This window comes from Narcine bancroftii, chromosome 11 (genome assembly GCF_036971445.1).
Source record: "Narcine bancroftii isolate sNarBan1 chromosome 11, sNarBan1.hap1, whole genome shotgun sequence".
In the NCBI taxonomy this organism is placed as follows: Eukaryota; Metazoa; Chordata; class Chondrichthyes; order Torpediniformes; family Narcinidae; genus Narcine; species Narcine bancroftii.
In genome coordinates this window covers 20,248,780-20,268,311 of record NC_091479.1, presented here as the reverse complement: position 1 = coordinate 20,268,311, position 19,532 = coordinate 20,248,780, and the positions used below count along the sequence as shown (strand labels likewise).

At 40.5% G+C, this 19,532-nt stretch overlaps 1 protein-coding gene across 1 annotated transcript in view; it reads left to right on the top strand.

The window, feature by feature from the left end:
* Positions 1–19,532, top strand: part of LOC138745618 (fibrillin-1-like) — a 341,681-nt gene that overhangs the window by 223,880 nt on the left and 98,269 nt on the right. The window contains exons 32-37 of the mRNA XM_069902837.1: positions 7,774–7,896; positions 9,787–9,909; positions 15,741–15,866; positions 16,069–16,191; positions 16,333–16,455; positions 18,157–18,318. Coding sequence (XP_069758938.1) covers positions 7,774–7,896; positions 9,787–9,909; positions 15,741–15,866; positions 16,069–16,191; positions 16,333–16,455; positions 18,157–18,318 — 780 coding nt within the window. The remainder of the gene's footprint in view (positions 1–7,773; positions 7,897–9,786; positions 9,910–15,740; positions 15,867–16,068; positions 16,192–16,332; positions 16,456–18,156; positions 18,319–19,532) is intronic.

Here is a 19,532-nt window from a genome sequence, read left to right as displayed (position 1 = left end):
GGGTCAAATTCCACAACCAGAATTTTTTTTGCATATTTTATTTAAAATTTTTACAAAACTTCCAGATATACATCTAACAACAAAAAAAAATCGATATGGGATGATTTCAGGTTATAAAGTTAATTGGGATAAAAGTGAGATATTACCAATATCAGATGAAGATTATGCGTATTGTAAAGTTTACTAAGTTTAGATGGTCTAATAAAATTAAGTATTTTGGGGTTATAGTGGATAAAGAATATCAAAATTTATATAGTTTAAATTATATGTCGTTGTTAAATAAGATTAAATTTAACTAGATGGAAAGATTTGCCATGAACTTTGATAGGACAAGTTAATTGTATTAAAATGAAAATATATCCTCATATTCAATATCTTTTCCAGTCTATCCCAAGTGCAATACCAAAGAAATTCTTTAAAGAGTTAAATAAAGTAATCCACAACCAGAATTTAAGTTTATTTGTATTTAGACTGTGAGATTATAGCCAGGACATAGAGAGAAATCCACTCTTCTTCAGAGATACCAGGCAGCTTTAATTTTCTAAGTATTTGAAATCAGTGTCATTATAGATTATGTTTTGGTGATTTCAGTGTGTCCCATGAGAGCCCATCTTACATTAAAAATCCACCACTTAAAATTAACTTCCCAATTCTTATATGTAAAAAAATAGTCCCTCTGCATAGTCAACACTTAAAATAACTATATTAGTTTTCAGATTGAGTAAGAAGTCCAAGGAATGTGTAGCAAATATACAGATTGGGAATTTATAATAAATCTGATTGACATTTATTTTTCTTTAATCCTACCTTGAAAACAGGCATTGGGCACTTGCCTATTGAACGTAGAACCCATAAGCAGTTGTCATTTTCTCGCATTTTTCTTGCAAATCAGGCCATAAAATAGTCACTCCTGTGAAGAGCCTTGGAGCTTTTGCGTGGTTAAAGGCACTAGATAGATGAGCGCTAAGTCTTTGGACGTTCTTTGGAAATGTGAGCATATTTGGCGACGTTAGCATTTATTGCATATCCCTAATTGACCCTGAAATGAGATGGAGTTGATAATCAGCAGAATTGGAGCAGAGTAGACAGCCCGATGAGGTTCTGTGACGATGCAGTAGTTTCAGTTTGATCCTTATTAAGACTAGCTTTTATTTTAAAATTACTGATTTATATTTGAATTTAAATTCACTAACTGCTGTAGGGAGATTGAAACTTTTATCTCTGGCAGAGCAATTCACAATTCTGATGATTAATCCACTCTGTTGCATTTCCATTCCTCGCGTATATTAGCTTGAATGGTAGCAGGAGCCGTTGTTACGGTATCAGTTTTTATGGCGTTAGAAAGATTTCTGTGGCTGAACATCCTTTAGGAGTGTGCATTTAGTCAAGATCATTTTTAAATGAAGACATACAGCATGGTAACAGGACCATGCTGCCCAATCACACCCCATTAATCTTCAGCCCTGGTACATTTTTGAACGGTGGGAAGAAACCAGAGCACTTGGAGGAAACCCACACAGGCACGGGTAGAATGTAAAAACTCCTCACAGACAGCCCCGAATCTCTGTTCTTTCTACCAAACACTTCTCTGTATTAAATTTCATCTTCCACTTATTTATCCGTTCTGCCACTTATCTATGTTTGTTTTTTTAATTCTTGCAAACTATTACAATTCTTTGCACAGTTAACCACAATTCCAAGTTTTGTGGCGCATACAAATTGCCGTGCAGACTAATAGCTAAGCTTTTAATGTAGTGCAGAGAATGATCCCTTGGGAAACATCATTATCTTTTATTGTTTAATATTAAAAACAAATCTTTACAGCTATTCTATTATTCCCGTGACCTCCAAACTCCCCTGAAGAGATCATAACATTTCCTTATGTTTGCTGCTGGATCTCGTTGTTTCCCAGCTCTGCATTCTCCCTCTGTGACCAGATTATTTCTCTGGCAGGGGATTCATTTCTTACACTGATACCATTTCCTCTTTGTACTTCTTCTTTGCTGTGTTAAATATTATAACGATTCTGCCGTTCCATTCATGCTGTCATTACTCACCATCCAACATTTGCCTTTACTTTTAACACTATTCCCCTCAATACTTCTATAATCTGATTACCTGCAACTACCAGTCCACAAAAATGTCTCCCTCTGTCTTATTTTCCACCTCTACTGTCAACCCCACCATGCATTTTTGCATCTTGCTTTGCCAACGCCCGTGAATAGAAGCAGTCTGGGAACTAGGGCTCTAAGCCAGCATTTGAGTAAAGGAGCTGCTAGAAGTGTGGCCAAGCAGGATGTGAAGCCAAGGTTGGAAATCTTGGAATAGTGGAGAACTACGTCAAGAGTTCAAACAATTTATAAATTAATATTAGAACTTTAATGAAACTCTAATGTGATAAATCCCCAGGATCTGATACCATGATGGAGGAGATGATGGGTGAATTCTTTAGAATCTAACCTGAATCCCATAGATTGGAAGGTGGCAAATGTTACCACACATTTCTTTTAGAAAAAGGAGAGAGAGTAAACACTAGAAAGTAGTCCAGTTATCTTATGCCTGTGGTATATGCTGGAATCTATAATTAAAAGAAGTGGTGACAAGAGTATTTAGAAAATAATAAGATTGAGGAAAAACCAACATGAGTGTAGGAAAAGACAATCATATTCGACAAGTCTGTCAGATTTAATTTTTTCAATTTAAATTTAGACATACAGTATGGTAACAGGCCCTTTTGGCCCACAAACCCGTGCCGCCCAAATAGACCCAATTAACATACACCCAGGGTACGTTTTTGAAGGGTGGGAGAAAAACGGAACACCCAGAGGAAACCCACACAGACATAGGGAGACCATGCAAACTGCTTCCAGACAGCATGGGATTCAAACCCTGGTCGCGGTTTCTGGCGCTGTAACAGAGTTTCACTAACCATGAGTACAGGACAGATAAAGGCAATAATTGATTTTGTTTGGACACAAAAGACAGCATATGCTGGGGTCTGAAGCAAAAGGAACACAGCAAATCAAACAAATTTAGGGTTTTGATCTGAAACATCAACTGTACATAGATGGTTGAGTAGAATGACCTTCCGGAAGAGGAAGGTCATTCCACTCAGCAGGGTCAATTCTGTCATTTAAGAGAAGATTGGATGAGTGCATGGATGTGAGGGGATTGGAAGGTTATGGGTAGGGACCATGTAGGTGGAACTCATGGAGTTTCACTTAAATCAGTGCACACTAGAAGGGCTGATATGGCCTGTTTCCATACTGTAATTGTTATATGGTTATATGTTGCCTGACCAACAGTTTTTTTCTAATTGATTTTCAGTATTAACCTTCAGAAGGCCTTTGATGTTGTGCCGTAAGGATCGGTTCTGGACCCCAGAACTGTTCACAATCCAAATCCAGGATTTGAATGAGGGAACCAAAAGTAATATATCCAGAGGGCTGAAACAAAATTGATAGCTGTGAGGAGAATGTTGGGGGGTGTAGACGGAGAATGTTGGGGGGTGTAGACTACTTAAATGACATGATAAATTAACCATAATGTGGAAAAAATAAGGATATCCTCTTTGGTAGATAAAACAGAAGCACAATATTATTTTAATAGAGATTAAAAGGTATTGGTGTTCAGAAGGAACTGTGATCTAGAACCATAGAACAATTACAGCACAGAAACAAGCCACCTCAGCCCTTCTAGTCTGTGCCAAACCATTTTTTTTTTTTTTTTTTTAAATCCTGGTCCCACTGAACTGTGCCTAGCCTATCCATACCTCACCCATCCATGTACCTGTCCAAATTCTCCTTAAATGTTAAAATTGAGCCCGCATTCACCACTTCAGCTGGAAGCTTGTTCCACACTCTGTGTGAAGAAGTTCCCCCTAAACTTTTCCCCATCCCCTCTGGCTTATATCTCACCTACCTTCAATGTAAAAAGCCTATCTTCATTTACTCTGTCTCTCCCCCTCAATATTTTAAATACCTCTATCAAATCTTCCCTCATTCTTTTGTATTCCAGGGAATAAAGTCCTAACCTGTTTAACCTTCCCTGAAGTCTGGGCAGCATCCTAGTAAATCTTCTCTGCACTCTTTCCATCTTACTGATATCTTTCTTGTAGTTAGGACCAAAACTGCACACAATGCTCCAAATTTGGCCTCATCAATGTCTTATGCAAGTTTACCATAACATCCCAACTCCTGTACTCAATACTTTGCTTTATGCAGGCCAATATGCCAAAAGCTCTCTTCACAACCTTGTCTACCTGTGACATCACTTTCAGGGAATTATGTACCTGTATTCCCAGATTCATCTGTTCTCCCACACTCCTCAGTGCTCTACCATTTACCATGTATGCCCTTTCTTGGTTTGTCCTTTCAAAATGCAACACCTCACTTTTCTGCATTAAACACCATCTGCCATTTTTCAGCCCATTTCTCCAGCCGGTCCAGATCCCTCTGCGAGCTTTGCAAATCTTCTTCACTGTTCACACCACCTCCAATCTTAGTGGCATCTGCAAACTTGCTGATCCAATTTACAATATCATCCAGATCATTGATATAGATGACAAACAACAATAGTCCAAGTCCAATAGTAGAGGCCCACCACTAGTCACAGACTTCCAATCTGAGAAGCAATCTTCTACCACGACTCTCCCGTCCAGCCATTGTCGAATCCAGTTCATTACTTCACCAAGAATACCAAGCGTCTGAACCTTCCTGACTAACCTCCCATACGACCTTTGACCTTGTCAAAGGCCTTACTAAAGTCCATGTAGACAACATCCACAGCCTTTCCAAAGTATGACCATATTTGGAATACTATATGCAGATCTGGATTCCTTAATTTTGGACAGATATATATATGACATAGCAAACTTTCCCTTGATGGGCATTTGGTCATACAAGAAATGAGGCCCATACTCACTTGAGCATAGAAGGTTTATTTAATTGGAATGCATAAAATCTTTAGAAGGCATGACAGCATGGATGCAACTATAATGTGTTTCAAAAACCAGGATAGTTTGGCTGTCAGAAAAATCTGATCACGTATCCTTGTAGTTTTAATTTGAAATCCCTTTACAGGATCCTAATATTTAAAATTTTTTGATAAATAAATGCTGTAGTATGATACATAACAATAAACCTAGACTTAGAAAACAAAGGACCTTAATCAACACTGATTCTGTGAGAGGTTATGTACCCTTCAATTACAATGTCCTGAGATATAACATGCTAAATCATATGCATTAATAACAAACTATTTTGTTTGGAAAGATTGGGGCTTTGACAATGTGAAGGGAACTCAAAAGGCAAGTGAAATCACATTGGAGGCGTCAGAATTGCGGGAAATGATCCATTGAACATCAAAGCTGCTGGAGGGAAAGTGAGACAAGGGAACCTACATTTTAATTTTGAGATACAGTATGATAGCAGGTCCTTCCAGCCCACGAGCCTGCTCCATACAAATACACCCAATGTCTTTGGAACATGGGAGGAAGCTGGAGGACACGGGGAGAACGTACAAACTCCTGACAGACAATGGTGGGTTCGAACAAGACTTGCTGGTATTGTAATACAGTTACAGTAAATGCGCTGACTAAAAATTTAATAAGATTGAGAAAAATCATAGACAATAGTATAGTCAAGGTAGGTGTGAATGTTGGACAACTTCTAAGAATCATTGGTAATAAGCTTATCTTTGAAATGCAGAGGGATGTTAAGTGAAGATATTGAGAAGATGAGAGAAGGGTGGAAACAGGCAGTAAAACTGATGTAATTTTCTAGCCCAAGGTGAGAACAGGAAATGGTAGCAGGACAAGAGGTGAGTAACGGAGTAGGATTAGGAAAGAAACAAAGATTGTTCAACGTATCCATAAAAAGGGACGTACCACTTGGACCCTACACCATTTATATGGAGGACATTTGTTGCTAGAAATAGACGTTATCAATCAACTTGCAACAACCAGTGATGTGGTCTGGAGAGATGGATTCATGCTCAGAGAGAAAGCTATCTCCTGCAACACTACTGGCATGATGAACTGCCACCCAAGATGGATATTTGCTGTGAATTTCTTAGCCTAGCACCTCAAAATACCTGGATTCATAATAGCAGTATTAGAATTTGTTGTCATGAATTGCAGGGCAAATATTGCTGTGAATTTGCATTTAAAAATAAAAGATGCAAAAATAAGAGAAAGTAAGATAGCATGTGCGATTCATTCTCCATCAGGGATCTGATGGTAGAGGGGGAGAAGCTGTCCTTGTGCCGCGGGGTGCTCCTCTTCAGGCTCCTGTACCTCTTTCCCAATGGTAGCAGTGAGAAGAGGACTGGCCTGGGTGGTGAGGGACCTTGAAGATAGAACCTGCTTTCTTGAGACACCACCTCTTGTATATGGAACGGAAACTGATGCCTGTGACGGCACTGGCTGGTTCACAACTCTGTAGTTTTTTCTTTGGCACCTCCTTACCAGACAGTGATGCAACTAGCCTTACACCGTAGAAATTTGCAAGAGACCTTGATGACATACCAAAATTCCTCACAAACTATAACTGCTGGCGAGCCTTCTTTGAGATTGCATCAAAGTGGAGGCCCCAGGACAAATCTTCAGAGATGTTGGCACCCAGGAGCTTGAAGTTCTGAACCCTTTCCACCGCTGACCCCCTCGATGAGGACTGGTTCGTGTTCTCCTGATTTCCCCTCCCTGAAGTCCACAATCAATTCCTTGCTTTAAATAAACACCTTAAAATGTGTTTGTTTCCCCTCATTCCAATACTTTTTGTATCAATATTTTAAATTACATAGATACTAATTTATTATAAAGGAACCTTTTATCACGATGAAAGTTTGACTAACATTTAACATTTTTTTTCCAGCACCAATGTACTGACTGATCCTGATGAACTGAAGTACTGTTTCATTCAAGTGTTATGTCTGGACAAAAGAGTTCCATAATTTCTTAAGAGATTTTATTACTCAAAGCTAACCTAGGCCTAGAACCTAAACCATAATTAAGTGGTAAATGTTTGCACCTGATGAACTGAATTACTGTTTCATTCAAGTGTTCTATCTGGACAAAAGAGTTCCATAATTTCTTAAGAGATTTTATTACTCAAAGCTAACCTAGGCCTAGAACCTAAACCATAATTAAGTGGTAAATGTATGCACCTGATGAACTGAATTACTGTTTCATTCAAGTGTTCTATCTGGACAAAAGAGTTCCATAATTTCTTAAGAGATTTTATTACTCAAAGCTAACCTAGGCCTAGAACCTAAACCATAATTAAGTGGTAAATGTATGCACCTGATGAACTGAATTACTGTTTCATTCAAGTGTTCTATCTGGACAAAAGAGTTCCATAATTTCTTAAGAGATTTTATTACTCAAAGCTAACCTAGGCCTAGAACCTAAACCATAATTAAGTGGTAAATGTATGCACCTGATGAACTGAAGTACTGTTTCATTCAAGTGTTCTATCTGGACAAAAGAGTTCCATAATTTCTTAAGAGATTTTATTACTCAAAGCTAACCTAGGCCTAGAACCTAAACCATAATTAAGTGGTAAATGTATACACCTGATGAACTGAATTACTGTTTCATTCAAGTGTTCTATCTGGACAAAACAGTTCCACAATTTCTTAAGAGATTTTAATACTCAAAGCTAACCTAGGCCTAGAACCTAAACTATAATTAAGTGGTAAATGTATGCACTTTTAACATCACTCGTGACCTTAACATTTTCTTCTATTTTCTTATTGGAAGTTTTTATATTTCAGATATCAATGAATGTGAAATTAGTGCACATAATTGCCACAGGTATGCTATATGCACAAATACACCTGGAAGCTTCAAGTGTGCATGTGGGGATGGCTGGTCTGGAAATGGAATCAAGTGTTCTGGTAAGAATGTTTTTGTGAAGAAATTGATATTCTTGATTTTTTTTTTCTGTTCCCAACAGCCATCTAAGTTATTTTAAATTTTGTTTTTGAATGTATTGTGTGTGAAGGGAAATGTTCAGTGGGTTCTAAGAGCATTGAGTCTGGATGCAGGCTGAACACAGGAAGGATATTGATTAAGACAGACGTAAGGGGATGGCAAAAGGGATAGCACACACTAGTACTTCCAAAATCATACAATAATCAGTCATATTGGACTTAACACTACTGATATTTGCAACTGTGTACTGACTTAAAAGCATAGAACTACCCAGCCGCATCGGACTGAACACTAACAATACTAGGAACTGTGTACAGACTTATAACAAACAAGGATTAACAAAACACAGTTTAATCAGTCACATCGGACTTAACACTACTGCTACTTGTCACTGCTTAAAGTTATACAAACACAGTATAATTATGCTACCCACCATTCCTTGTCCAATGTGGGCACGGCTCCAATGCTATCTAACAGCTCTGATCCCTGTGTGGTGCACACCTTACCATTGACTCCTCCAGCATGGTCCACAATTCACAATCTGGAGTGGAGCAGGGTTCATTGCAGGACCAAAGAGCAGAGAGAGAGAGCTACTGCACATGATGGACTTGGTAATGCAATAGGCTGAAGGGTCCAACCCAGATAATCACTAGGTGAAAGGGGCCAGTGGTCAGGTGTACACTAATGGATAGGCGGAGTCCAACCTTGATTGGCAGGTGATGCGGCTTCCAACTAGGTTCCAGACAGAGAGGTCACATGACCCTCCACAATCCACACTCTCGCCAGATTCCAGACGGAGAATTCACATGACCCTCAACAATCCACACTGCAGAATGTTTCAAGGGTAGCCTCATACATAAAAGCCATTATACCTCAATCAGAAGGGAACAATGAATGTTACAAACACAAACGCAGGACTATAGTTATTTCTTAGTGCGACATATTTCACATTGAAAATTTCTCTGCAGAGAGTGGTTAGCCATTTTTCTTTTAAAATATATACAGATTGAACCCCATTATCCGGCACTCTGTAGTCTGGCAACTCCCGTAGTCTGGCACGTTTTGAATCCTAGTACAAATTGCTTACAGCGTGCGACTCGAACCCCGGTCCCAATCACTGGCGCTGTAAAGGTTGAATCTGTCACAATCAGGGCCGAGCTTCGAGCCCTGCGCTGTCTGTAAGGAGTTTGTACTAATGGGGGTAGATTCAACCTTTACGGCGCCAACAATTGGGACATTAGTACAAACTCCTTACAGCCAGCGCGAGGCTCGAACCCTGGTCCTGATTGCTGGCGCTGCAAAGGTTGAATCTGCCGTGATCGGAACCAGGGTTCGAGTTCCACATTGGCTGTAAGGAGTTTATACTAATGTCCCAATATCTGGTGCTGTAAAGGTGTTGCTCTAACCGCTACGCTAACTGTGCTGCCCCACAGTATTATTTCCTGTTTTAAGCTTTGTTCTACCTTTGATATGTTTACATAGGTGAGTTCCCTTGGGGACCAAATTCTGTTTTCCGGCATTTTCTGTGGTCTGGCAATGACATCACCAGATTAAGAAGGTTCAGTCTGTATTTGCTATCATTTATAGAACTGACGTGCAGTATCACATTTCTCTGTAGTTGTCAAAGAATGTAATACTAGTGCTTAATTCTAAACTTCAGGCCGAAATTCAATCTCAATTCTAAGTGAGTTAAAGTTCCTCCAAAGTTTAATGTTGCAGTTAATGCTAAAATAGGATTGAATATATCTGGAGTGAAATTAGTGCTGGTCAGAATGAATGGTGCAGAGTCATGGACCATTTCATTTTTGTAAATTATATTTTTGCAATAACAATACATTACTTTTTTTGTACAGATGTGGATGAGTGCTCAAATGGAACACATAAGTGCAGCCCAACTGCTGATTGCATGAACACGGATGGCTCCTATAGATGTACATGTAAAGAGGGTTACAGCGGTGATGGTGTGTTTTGCACTGGTAAGTCCAAAGATAGAGAATTCCTCTTCCATATTGCACTAATCCTGCATGGCATCAAGGTTCATGATGATAATTCATTTGTATGTTTATCTTTTAAAGAGCTAGAAAATTGTCTTACTTTGTTAGATAACATTATCGAGATAAATGAAGGTTGTTATTCATCCTCAGTTCTACATAATCTTAGAACAGGAACAGGCCCTATGACCAATATGTCAGCGCTGAACACTATTCCCTAATTAACAAAACTCTGCTACTTATACATGATATATATCCTTCGATTCCCTGCATTTTCATGTATGGAGGGTCATGTGACCTGTCTATCTAGAAGCCTCTTAAACACTACTATTGTATTTCCTTCTATCTGGCAATCCATTTCAGGCATCTACCTCTCTATGTAAAACATATCCCCTACACGTCTCCTTTGCATTTACTCTTCAGAGAGAGTACATACATGAAATCACATACAACCCTGAGATTCTTTTTTTTCTATGGGTGCGGCAGAACCACCACTTACTGATAGTACAAAAAAAGCTACACACAACGTAAACATGTAAACAAAGAGCTGTAAACAGATAACGAATGTAAACAAACTGACTGCAATTCAGAGAGAACAAAAAGAAAATCAATAAAGTGCATAAGTAAGAGTCCTTAAATTAGTCTCTAATTGAGTTTATCGTTGAGGAGTCTGATATTGGAGCTGTTTGGTGTGAGTCTTGTTGCACTGATACCTCTTTTCTGATGGCGAGAACAGAGCGTGTGCCGGGTGATGTATATCCTTGATGATTGCTGCTGTTCTCTGACGGCAGCATTCCACCCCCCCCTCCCCCACCACTTCCCTTCAGCTCAAGTATGTGAGATTTTTACCCTGGGAAAAAGATTGATTGTCTACCCTATCCTTGCCTTTTGGTAGTGAGGATACAAAGATCTTCATCAAGGCCCCAGCAATCTCCTCACTTGCCTCTTTCAATAACTGGGTTAGGGGGTCTCCAAAGTTGTCAATATCCCTCCCCTCCCCCCATACAGTACTCCAGCACCCCCCTCCCTACAGCCTCCTGTTCAGCCATCCAGCCCCCACCCCTCCTTGTCCAGTGCTGGGATTCCATGCCTGGAGGTCGATAAGGGGCCACAGAGTCCCTGATGTATGGACTGGCCAGTCCAAACCTACCTGACTTTCCCTAACCCTTCCCTTGGCTCCTCCCCGGATTTCCCAATAAAGGCTGGTGCGCCCAGACTTGCCCCCGGAACCTGTGTCATTAATGCTCAGATTTTTGGTCATTAAAGCCGTTTAATCACTCCATCATGTCGACATGATTATTATGTACACCACAGTCAGTTATTCTTGTCCATGACTGTGGTGCACTGTTAGCCAGAATCAGACACACACAAGGTAAAGACTGTACACTGTGGTGCACTGTTAGTGAATGTCTACCCTATCAATGCCTCTCGTAATTTCGTAGACTTCTATCGGGTGTCCCCTCAGCCTCCAGAGCTCCAGAGAGAACAACCCAAGTTTGGCCAACTTCTCCTTATTGCTCATACTCTTTAATCCAGACAATGTCCTCTTCTTTCCCTTTCCAAAGCCTGACAATGTATTTTTTTTAATGTAGTGAGGATTTCTCCCTCCATTAGCCTTGGTTCATAGTCTATAAAGTGTGGGGACCCTTGACATCCAATCACACCCCAGGAACTTGTTCCATCTAATGTTTTTAAGATGGCCCAGCACCGCCAATTTCATGATCTCAAAATTCCCTAATAAAGTTAGCATCCTTCACACACTTTTTCCTATCAATATCCTCCATGTCGATGGATATCCTCCATGTCCTTCTCCTTGGTAAATACCAGTGTGAAGCATTCACTTCCTTTGACTCTAAACATACATTTCCTTCTTTGTCCTTGAGTGATATTGTCCTTAAATGCCTTGGAATTATATTTAATCCTGCCCCTTTTGACCTTCATAACTTCCTGCTTGTGCCATTTCTTGCAATCCTTGTGTCCTCCTGGAGCCTGTCCAATTTTAGCATCCTAAACCTTGCAAATGCTTTCTGCTTTTTATTACATTCATCACCTCTCTTGTCATCCAAGGTTCTCTGATCCTCCTTAGACTCCAATTAGCTGGTTTTTGAACAATTCCTATATGCTCGTTGAGAATTTGCTTAAAAATGCCTGCTCCCAATTAATGCGTAGAATCTGTCTGAAAATGTCATAATTTGCCCTACTCCAATGTAGCATTTTTTTCATGAGGTCAGTGTGGTGAAAGGCATTTGTATAGAGGATATATGGACTGGCCAGTCCAAACCTACCTGACTTTCCCTAACCCCTCCCTTGGCTCCTCCCCGGATTTCCCAATAAAGGCTGCTGCGCCCAGACTTGCCCCCGGAAACTGTGTCATTAATGCTCAGGTTTTTGGTCATTAAAGCCATTTAATCACTCCATCATGTTGACATGATTATTATGTACACCACAGTCAGTTATTCTTGTCCATGACTGTGGTGCACTGTTAGCCAGAATCAGACACACACAAGGTAAAGACTGTACAACAGGCTTTAATCGACAAAGACTTCCACAGAGCCAGGCTGGCTGTGGCTGCAGCAACTCTGAGTGAGGCCTCAGGAGGCTGGCGCAGGCTTATATCCCGGAGGATGATTGACACCCCACCAGGTGGGGGTTGATCCCTTCAGACCGACTGAATGACAGCCGGCCAGGTGTTGTCCTGTCCCCTTACACTCCTGCAGGTACAGAGGTTGCCCCCTGCAGTAGGCCGGTGGTACACTCCTGCAGGTACAGAGGTTGCCCCCTGCAGTAGACCGGTGGTACACTCCTGCAGGTACAGAGGTTGCCCCCTGCAGTAGACCGGCGGTGCACTCCTGCAAGTACAGAGGTTGCCCCCTGCAGTAGGCCGCCGGTACACTCCTGCAGGTACAGAGGTTGCCCCCTGCAGTAGGCCGCCGGTACACTCCTGCAGGTACAGAGGTTGCCCCCTGCAGTAGGCTGGTGGTACACTCCTGCAGGTACAGAGGTTGCCCCCTGCAGTAGACCGGTGGTAAACTCCTGCAGGTACAGAGGTTGCCCCCTGCAGTAGACCGGTGGTACACTCCTGCAGGTACAGAGGTTGCCCCCTGCAGTAGACCGGTGGTACACTCCTGCAGGTACAGAGGTTGCCCCCTGCAGTAGACCGGCGGTGCACTCCTGCAGGTACAGAGGTTGCCCCCTGCAGTAGGCCGCCGGTACACTCCTGCAGGTACAGAGGTTGCCCCCTGCAGTAGGCTGGTGGTACACTCCTGCAGGTACAGAGGTTTCCCCCTGCAGTAGACCGGTGGTACACTCCTGCAGGTACAGAGGTTGCCCCCTGCAGTAGACCGGTGGTACACTCCTGCAGGTACAGAGGTTGCCCCCTGCAGTAGACCGGTGGTACACTCCTGCAGGTACAGAGGTTGCCCCCTGCAGTAGACCGGTGGTACACTCCTGCAGGTACAGAGGCTGCCCCCTGCAGTAGGCCGGCGGTACACTCCTGCAGGTACAGAGGCTGCCCCCTGCAGTAGGCCGGCGGTACACTCCTGCAGGTACAGAGGCTGCCCCCTGCAGTAGGCCGGCGGTGTACCACCACAATGACTATTGTAAAGCCTAGGGAATTGTGAACCCAAAATACTCTCTCCCGAAACCCTAATCCAAGATCTTGGGTGCTTTACCTTGCTTCAAGAAATGCTTCTGACTGCCCTGAATAAATTCTGATCCATGTGAGCCTATCACATAAAGGACAGCCCAGTTCACATGGCAGAAATTAAAGACTGCCACTCCAAAAGCCCTTGCACTTTTACATCTTTCTATGATCTCTCTGCAGATCTTCATCAATCTTTCGGTGGCTATTGGGAGGGCTGTAGTATATCCCTGTCAGAGTGATTGCACCTTTCTTATTTTTTTATCTCTACCCATATTGCTTCAGTAGATGAACCCACCATTTATCTGAGTACAGCTGTGTGATTACACTCCACCACTTTTACCTCCATTTCTATCCCGTCAAAACCACAGAAACATTGAGCTGCCAGTCCTGACTCACAGCAAAGTCTCTGGGATGGCCACAGATTGACTTCCAGCTTGATTTGTCTAAAGAAATTCACCAAGGTGAAACTGAATAGTAATGTTAGGACTGTTAAAAGGAGTTAATGCAGATGTGATCAAGGATTAGGAAAGGTAACAAGCTGAACAGTTAAAATATGCTTAATTAATTTTTTGTGACCAAAATTGGACCTTAAAATGCTAAAATAATAAAACCACACAGATGGGAGATTGCAGAGGAATGAAAAGTTTGACAGTTTCAGGACTTGTACCAGGAATATTAATTTGAACTATTGTTGGGTTAGACAAAAGAACAACATTTGAGCAGTAAAACACAGTTGGGCTGCAGTTCTAGATGAGTTGCAGTTTACGCAGATTAAATTCAGCGGGATAGCATGGTCAGGGTGGATAAGATTGCGGGTTAGGGATGTATGTAGGCACAAAAGCAGGTGGTGTTCTGTTGGTTATAAATTTTCAGCCCCACTAAAGTTAACAATACAAATGTAAATGTTTCCAGCAATTTCAGGTCTAATTAGTGTAGGTTTCCACCCCGCCAACCTTCGAGGTCTTATTTACTGTTCATAATCAGGGTTATTGGTCAACCTCTTCACTTCAAACCATATAGAAAATTATTTGATTAAGAATGTTTCAGAAATCCTATTTACTTTCATTATTATCTTTAAAGTTCTCGCCCTCAGAAATAATTGATTCTGAAAATGTATAGAAACCTTTTGGATGCCATTTGAAAACGCGGCTCGAGGGTACCTTTAGCTTTTGAAAATATCACTTATGATCTTTGTATTCCTCCAGTGAATTGTGTTACATTGGCCAGAAAAATGTTATCCAAGCCAATCATTTCTTCCAGCACCAAGTCTATAGTTCCGCAGGATATAGAACTAGGGCAGAGACAATACGGCACAGGAACAGCCCTTGTGCCAAATATGATGCTCAAATTAAACGAAAGCTCTGCTATTTGCACGTGATCTGCATCCCTCTACTCCCTACAGAGTTGTGTGTCTGCCTGGAAGCTTCTTAAGCACTGCTATTGTATTAGCTTCCACCACTACTTCTGGCAGCCCGTTCCAGGAACCCTCCACTCTCTTAGTAAAACATCTTTACCCTGATAAAAAGTGAATGTCTACCCTATCAATGCCTCTCGTAATTTCGTAGACTTCTATCAGGTGTCCCCTCAGCCTCCAGAGCTCCAGAGAGAACAACCCAAGTTTGGCCAACTTCTCCTTATTGCTCATACTCTTTAATCCAGACAATGTCCTCTTCTTTCCCTTTCCAAAGCCTGTCAATGTAGTGAGGATTTCTCCCTCCATTAGCCTTGGTTCATAGTATACTGAATCAACTAATCTGGAATGCCAAAAATCGTCTCATGCTTCCAATAGCAAGGATAAAATTGGAAAGATTTCTTATTCTTGATAGACTGCTTCCTGAACACGTAAAAAGTTCTGTGGCTGAAGTAAGAACAGAAAATATGTTATAACAGCACTCAGAGCTTTTGTAGATTACTGATGAAACCAGTTGCTTTGCTGTGGAATGGCGACATACACAGGAAATTTGAATTTGCACTATTGCCAGGCCAAGGAGGTTGAAGCGATTTAAGATGAACGTGCATGGAACTGCTTCTAATTACCTTAATGTATGGCCAAAAAGTGTCATCAATTCTTTTGTGCTTAGTTTTTTTTTTTCCTCATTCCATCATGTCAGAATAAAATAAATCCATTTTTCACACCATTCTGTTCTTCTTTATTTCTCCTTTTCTCCGACAGATATCGACGAGTGCGCTGAAAACGTGCACTTTTGTGAGAACGGCCATTGCTTAAATGCACCTGGAGGTTACCGTTGTGAATGTGACATGGGCTTCACACCATCTCCAGATGGCAGAGCATGTCAAGGTATGTATCATCTTCCTATCTGTAACAGTGACTTCCTTCACTCTTCTCTAGTTTTGTATGATGTAGTATTCTCCCTGCCTATAAGTTGAAAGTTTTACAGTATATCTTATAGCTCAAGTTTTTAATTATAAAAGGATATCTTTAAAGCAAATAAGACTTCAAGCAATTCTTTTCAATTAATTCCTTGTGATCTTCGTTCCAGATATTGACGAATGCTCATTCTCTGACATCTGTGTGTTTGGAAGATGTCAAAATCTTCCCGGACTCTTCAGATGTGAATGTGATTTAGGTTATGAGCTGGACAGGAGTGGCGGCAACTGCACAGGTAAAATATTGCTTTCAATTTGAAAATGTCATCATTATTTCTAAGATATTGGGACTAAATTGCTCATAAAAGTTTCAAATATTACCTCAGGCATGCATGGACAGAAAAAAAAGTTTACAATATTCTTGAAATATATTACAGATGTAAATGAATGTGCAGATCCCGTTAATTGTATCAATGGAATTTGTGTTAACACCCCTGGAAGCTACGTCTGCAACTGTCCATCTGAATTTGAACTGAACCCAACTGGTGTGGGATGTGTCGGTACGTTACAGTTATTTTATCAATTGGCTGCTCTGAACAGTTCTGGTGATAGTCCAGCATTAATCCAGAGATACTAAGCAAGGGAAAATTATCTGACCTGACAAAAATTGTTCTTGGATGTGAGTTGAATTCTGTTTGAAGAATGTATCCAATGTTGAAGGCAACATGATATATTAAACAGGGTGACGCCCCCATGCTGAAAAAGCCTGTGAAAGAGTATTACACCCAGACCATGCACATACATTCCCTGATAGTGAATTTTGGAGCAATACAGAATGAAATAACATTTTCTTTTCATTCATTTTTGGAATCTGCAAATCAATGCCAGAATTTATGACCCATCCACATTTCCCCTTGAAAAGATGCCTGCAGTAAGCCAGCCATCTTCTTTAATTGCTACCACTACTGACAAAGGTGCTCGCCAATGCAAATGGAAAGATTCATGGTTTAGACCAGTGGTTCTCAACCTTTCTCTTTCCACTCACATACCACCTTAAGTAATCCCTAGGCCATCGGTACTCTGTGATTAGGAAGGGATTGTTTAAAGTGGTATGCGAGTGGGAAGGGAAGGTTGAGAATCACTGCTCTAGACCAATTGTTACTGAAATATTTTGCTGGAGAAAAATTGTCATTGGCCCATTTCCTTTGGAGTTCTGAAACCGTGCACATAACGAGTCAATGAGGGACGATTAAAACGGTGGTTTACAAACTTTTCTTTCCACCCACATTAGTAATCAATCCCTTACTAATCACAGAGCACCTATGCATAGGGAATTCTTAAAGTGGTATGTGAGTGGAAAGTAAAAGGTTGAGAACCACTGGTTGAGACCCAACGATTAAGAATTTACTTCCAGATCAAGACAGCGTGTGACTTCAGGGGGAACCTGTAGATGCTGATGGTTCCATGCATCGGCTGTCCTTGTCATTTTGGGTGGTGAAACTTTGGTTTCAGAGATGCCTTCAGAATATTAAAGCTGAATTACAGTAGTGCATTTTGTAGATGTAGCTACTGTGGGTTGGTGGTGGAGGGTAATTAGGGTGCTGGATGTGATGCCAATCAAGTGAGCTACTTTGTCCTGACTTCTTGAATTTTGTTGGAACCTTTTTTTTAATCCAAACACGTCTTCTAAATTTGGCCTTGCAGGTGGTATCAGGAGTACCTCTTTTGGGGGTATCAGGAGTTGAGTTACTTAATGCAGGATACCTGGACTCTTGAGCTGATGCTGAGAAGAATAAGTGAATACTTATTTAAGAGTAGCGTGCATTGATTCCGTACATTAGAATCAGTCGCTACATCAGACGTCATAAATTATTTTTGCAGAGTAGTCCATGTAAGGGTGAACCAGATTTCAAAAGAAAAGCTAAGGGTGTTAGTTATTTTGTCAATATATTTCCAGTTCCAAATGTATGCAATTTTGATGTAAAATTCATATCTGACTATGTTCAATCAAATTGCAGTTGTTCTTTATTTTCGTGGAATATATCAAACAAGGTTTTGCTCACAACTAGATCTCTTTCTGCGTCTCTCTTCAAAAAAAAACACAGTCAAAGCAGATTCTTCCAGTCACACAGTTATCAATATTGACCACACTTTTCCGTGGAAATGTCCGCCGAGATCTAGCAGAATGTGTTTCAAAGGTGCATTCTTTAGAAGAGCCAGTCAATATTATCGGTCGCATAATGATATCTTTTCCTACACAGATCCTCGCTTGGGCAAGTGCTTCTTGGAATTTCTATTGCGCGGAGACAACACCCTTTCTTGCAACAGTGAGATTGGAGTAGGAGTTTCAAGAGCATCTTGCTGCTGCTCCTTGGGTCGAGCCTGGGGTTTTCCATGCGAGCTCTGCCCCCCTCTCAATTCATGTGAGTATTCACAGAGGGTCTTTCAACACTCTCTATCCACTGTTTTAAGGAATAAAATCAGTCGTACAACAGTTTTTTTTTAATGACTTTTTTTTCACACTGTGAACCATGTCAACCAAGATATGTACAAATGTTTCTCATTGAATTTACATGGTGGTCTTTTCTCCCCTTTTTTCCCCTTTCCCTCCCCTCTACCCCCTCCCCCCTCCAAAACCCATAAATATTCCAACATATGCAATACCATAAAACCATATCTTCGCACACAGGAAAATAAATGAGAAAAATGCATCATTACACACTGGATCGAGTCGTTTTGTCTTCTTATCATTCTAGGGGATGGAGGTCGTAGGCAAGCCCTCTCCTATGTTCCATGCACGGTTCCCAAATTGTGACTTTATTTTTTAAATTATATGTTATTTTTTCCAATGGAATACATTTATTCATTTCCATGTACCATTGCAGTCTACTCAGGCTCTCTTCCATTTTCCATTATACATTTTTTTTTGCTATCGCTAAGGCTATCATAATGCATTTTTTTGCACTTTATCCAATTTCAGGCCTAATTCTCTACTTCTTATGTTACTTAAAAGCAATATCTCTGGTTTTTTTGGTATGTTAATTTTTGTAATTTTATTTAGTATCTGATTTAGTTCTTCCCAAAACGTTTTCACTTTCGTACATGCCCAAGTTGCATGTAATGTTGTTCCCATTTCCCTCTTACAGCGAAAACATCTATCTGATAATGTTGGATCCCATTTTTTAAATTTTTGTTTTATTTTTCACACTGTGAACCATATCAACCAAAATACATACAAACATTTCCCTCTTAAATATACACAGTCTTACATGAATCTGGCAAGTTTTGTGTTTCTTCTATCTGGTTCATTACTTCCAGGAGAGAAGGAATTAATAACTCTTTAAATGTTTTATAAAATTCTATTGGAAATCCATCCTCTCCTGGAGTTTTATTGTTCGTCAGCTTTTTTAATATATCCTGTACTTCCTCTATTTCAAATGATACTATTAGTTTGTTTTGTTCCTCTTACAATTTCGGCAGTTCAATTTAGCTAAAAATTCCTCTATTTTATCATCTTTCCCCTTGTTCTCAGTTTGATACAATTGTTCATAAAATTCCTTAAAATTTTCATTAATCTCTCTTGGATTATATGTAATTTGTTTGTCCTTTTTCCTTGATGCCAGTATCGTTCTTTTAG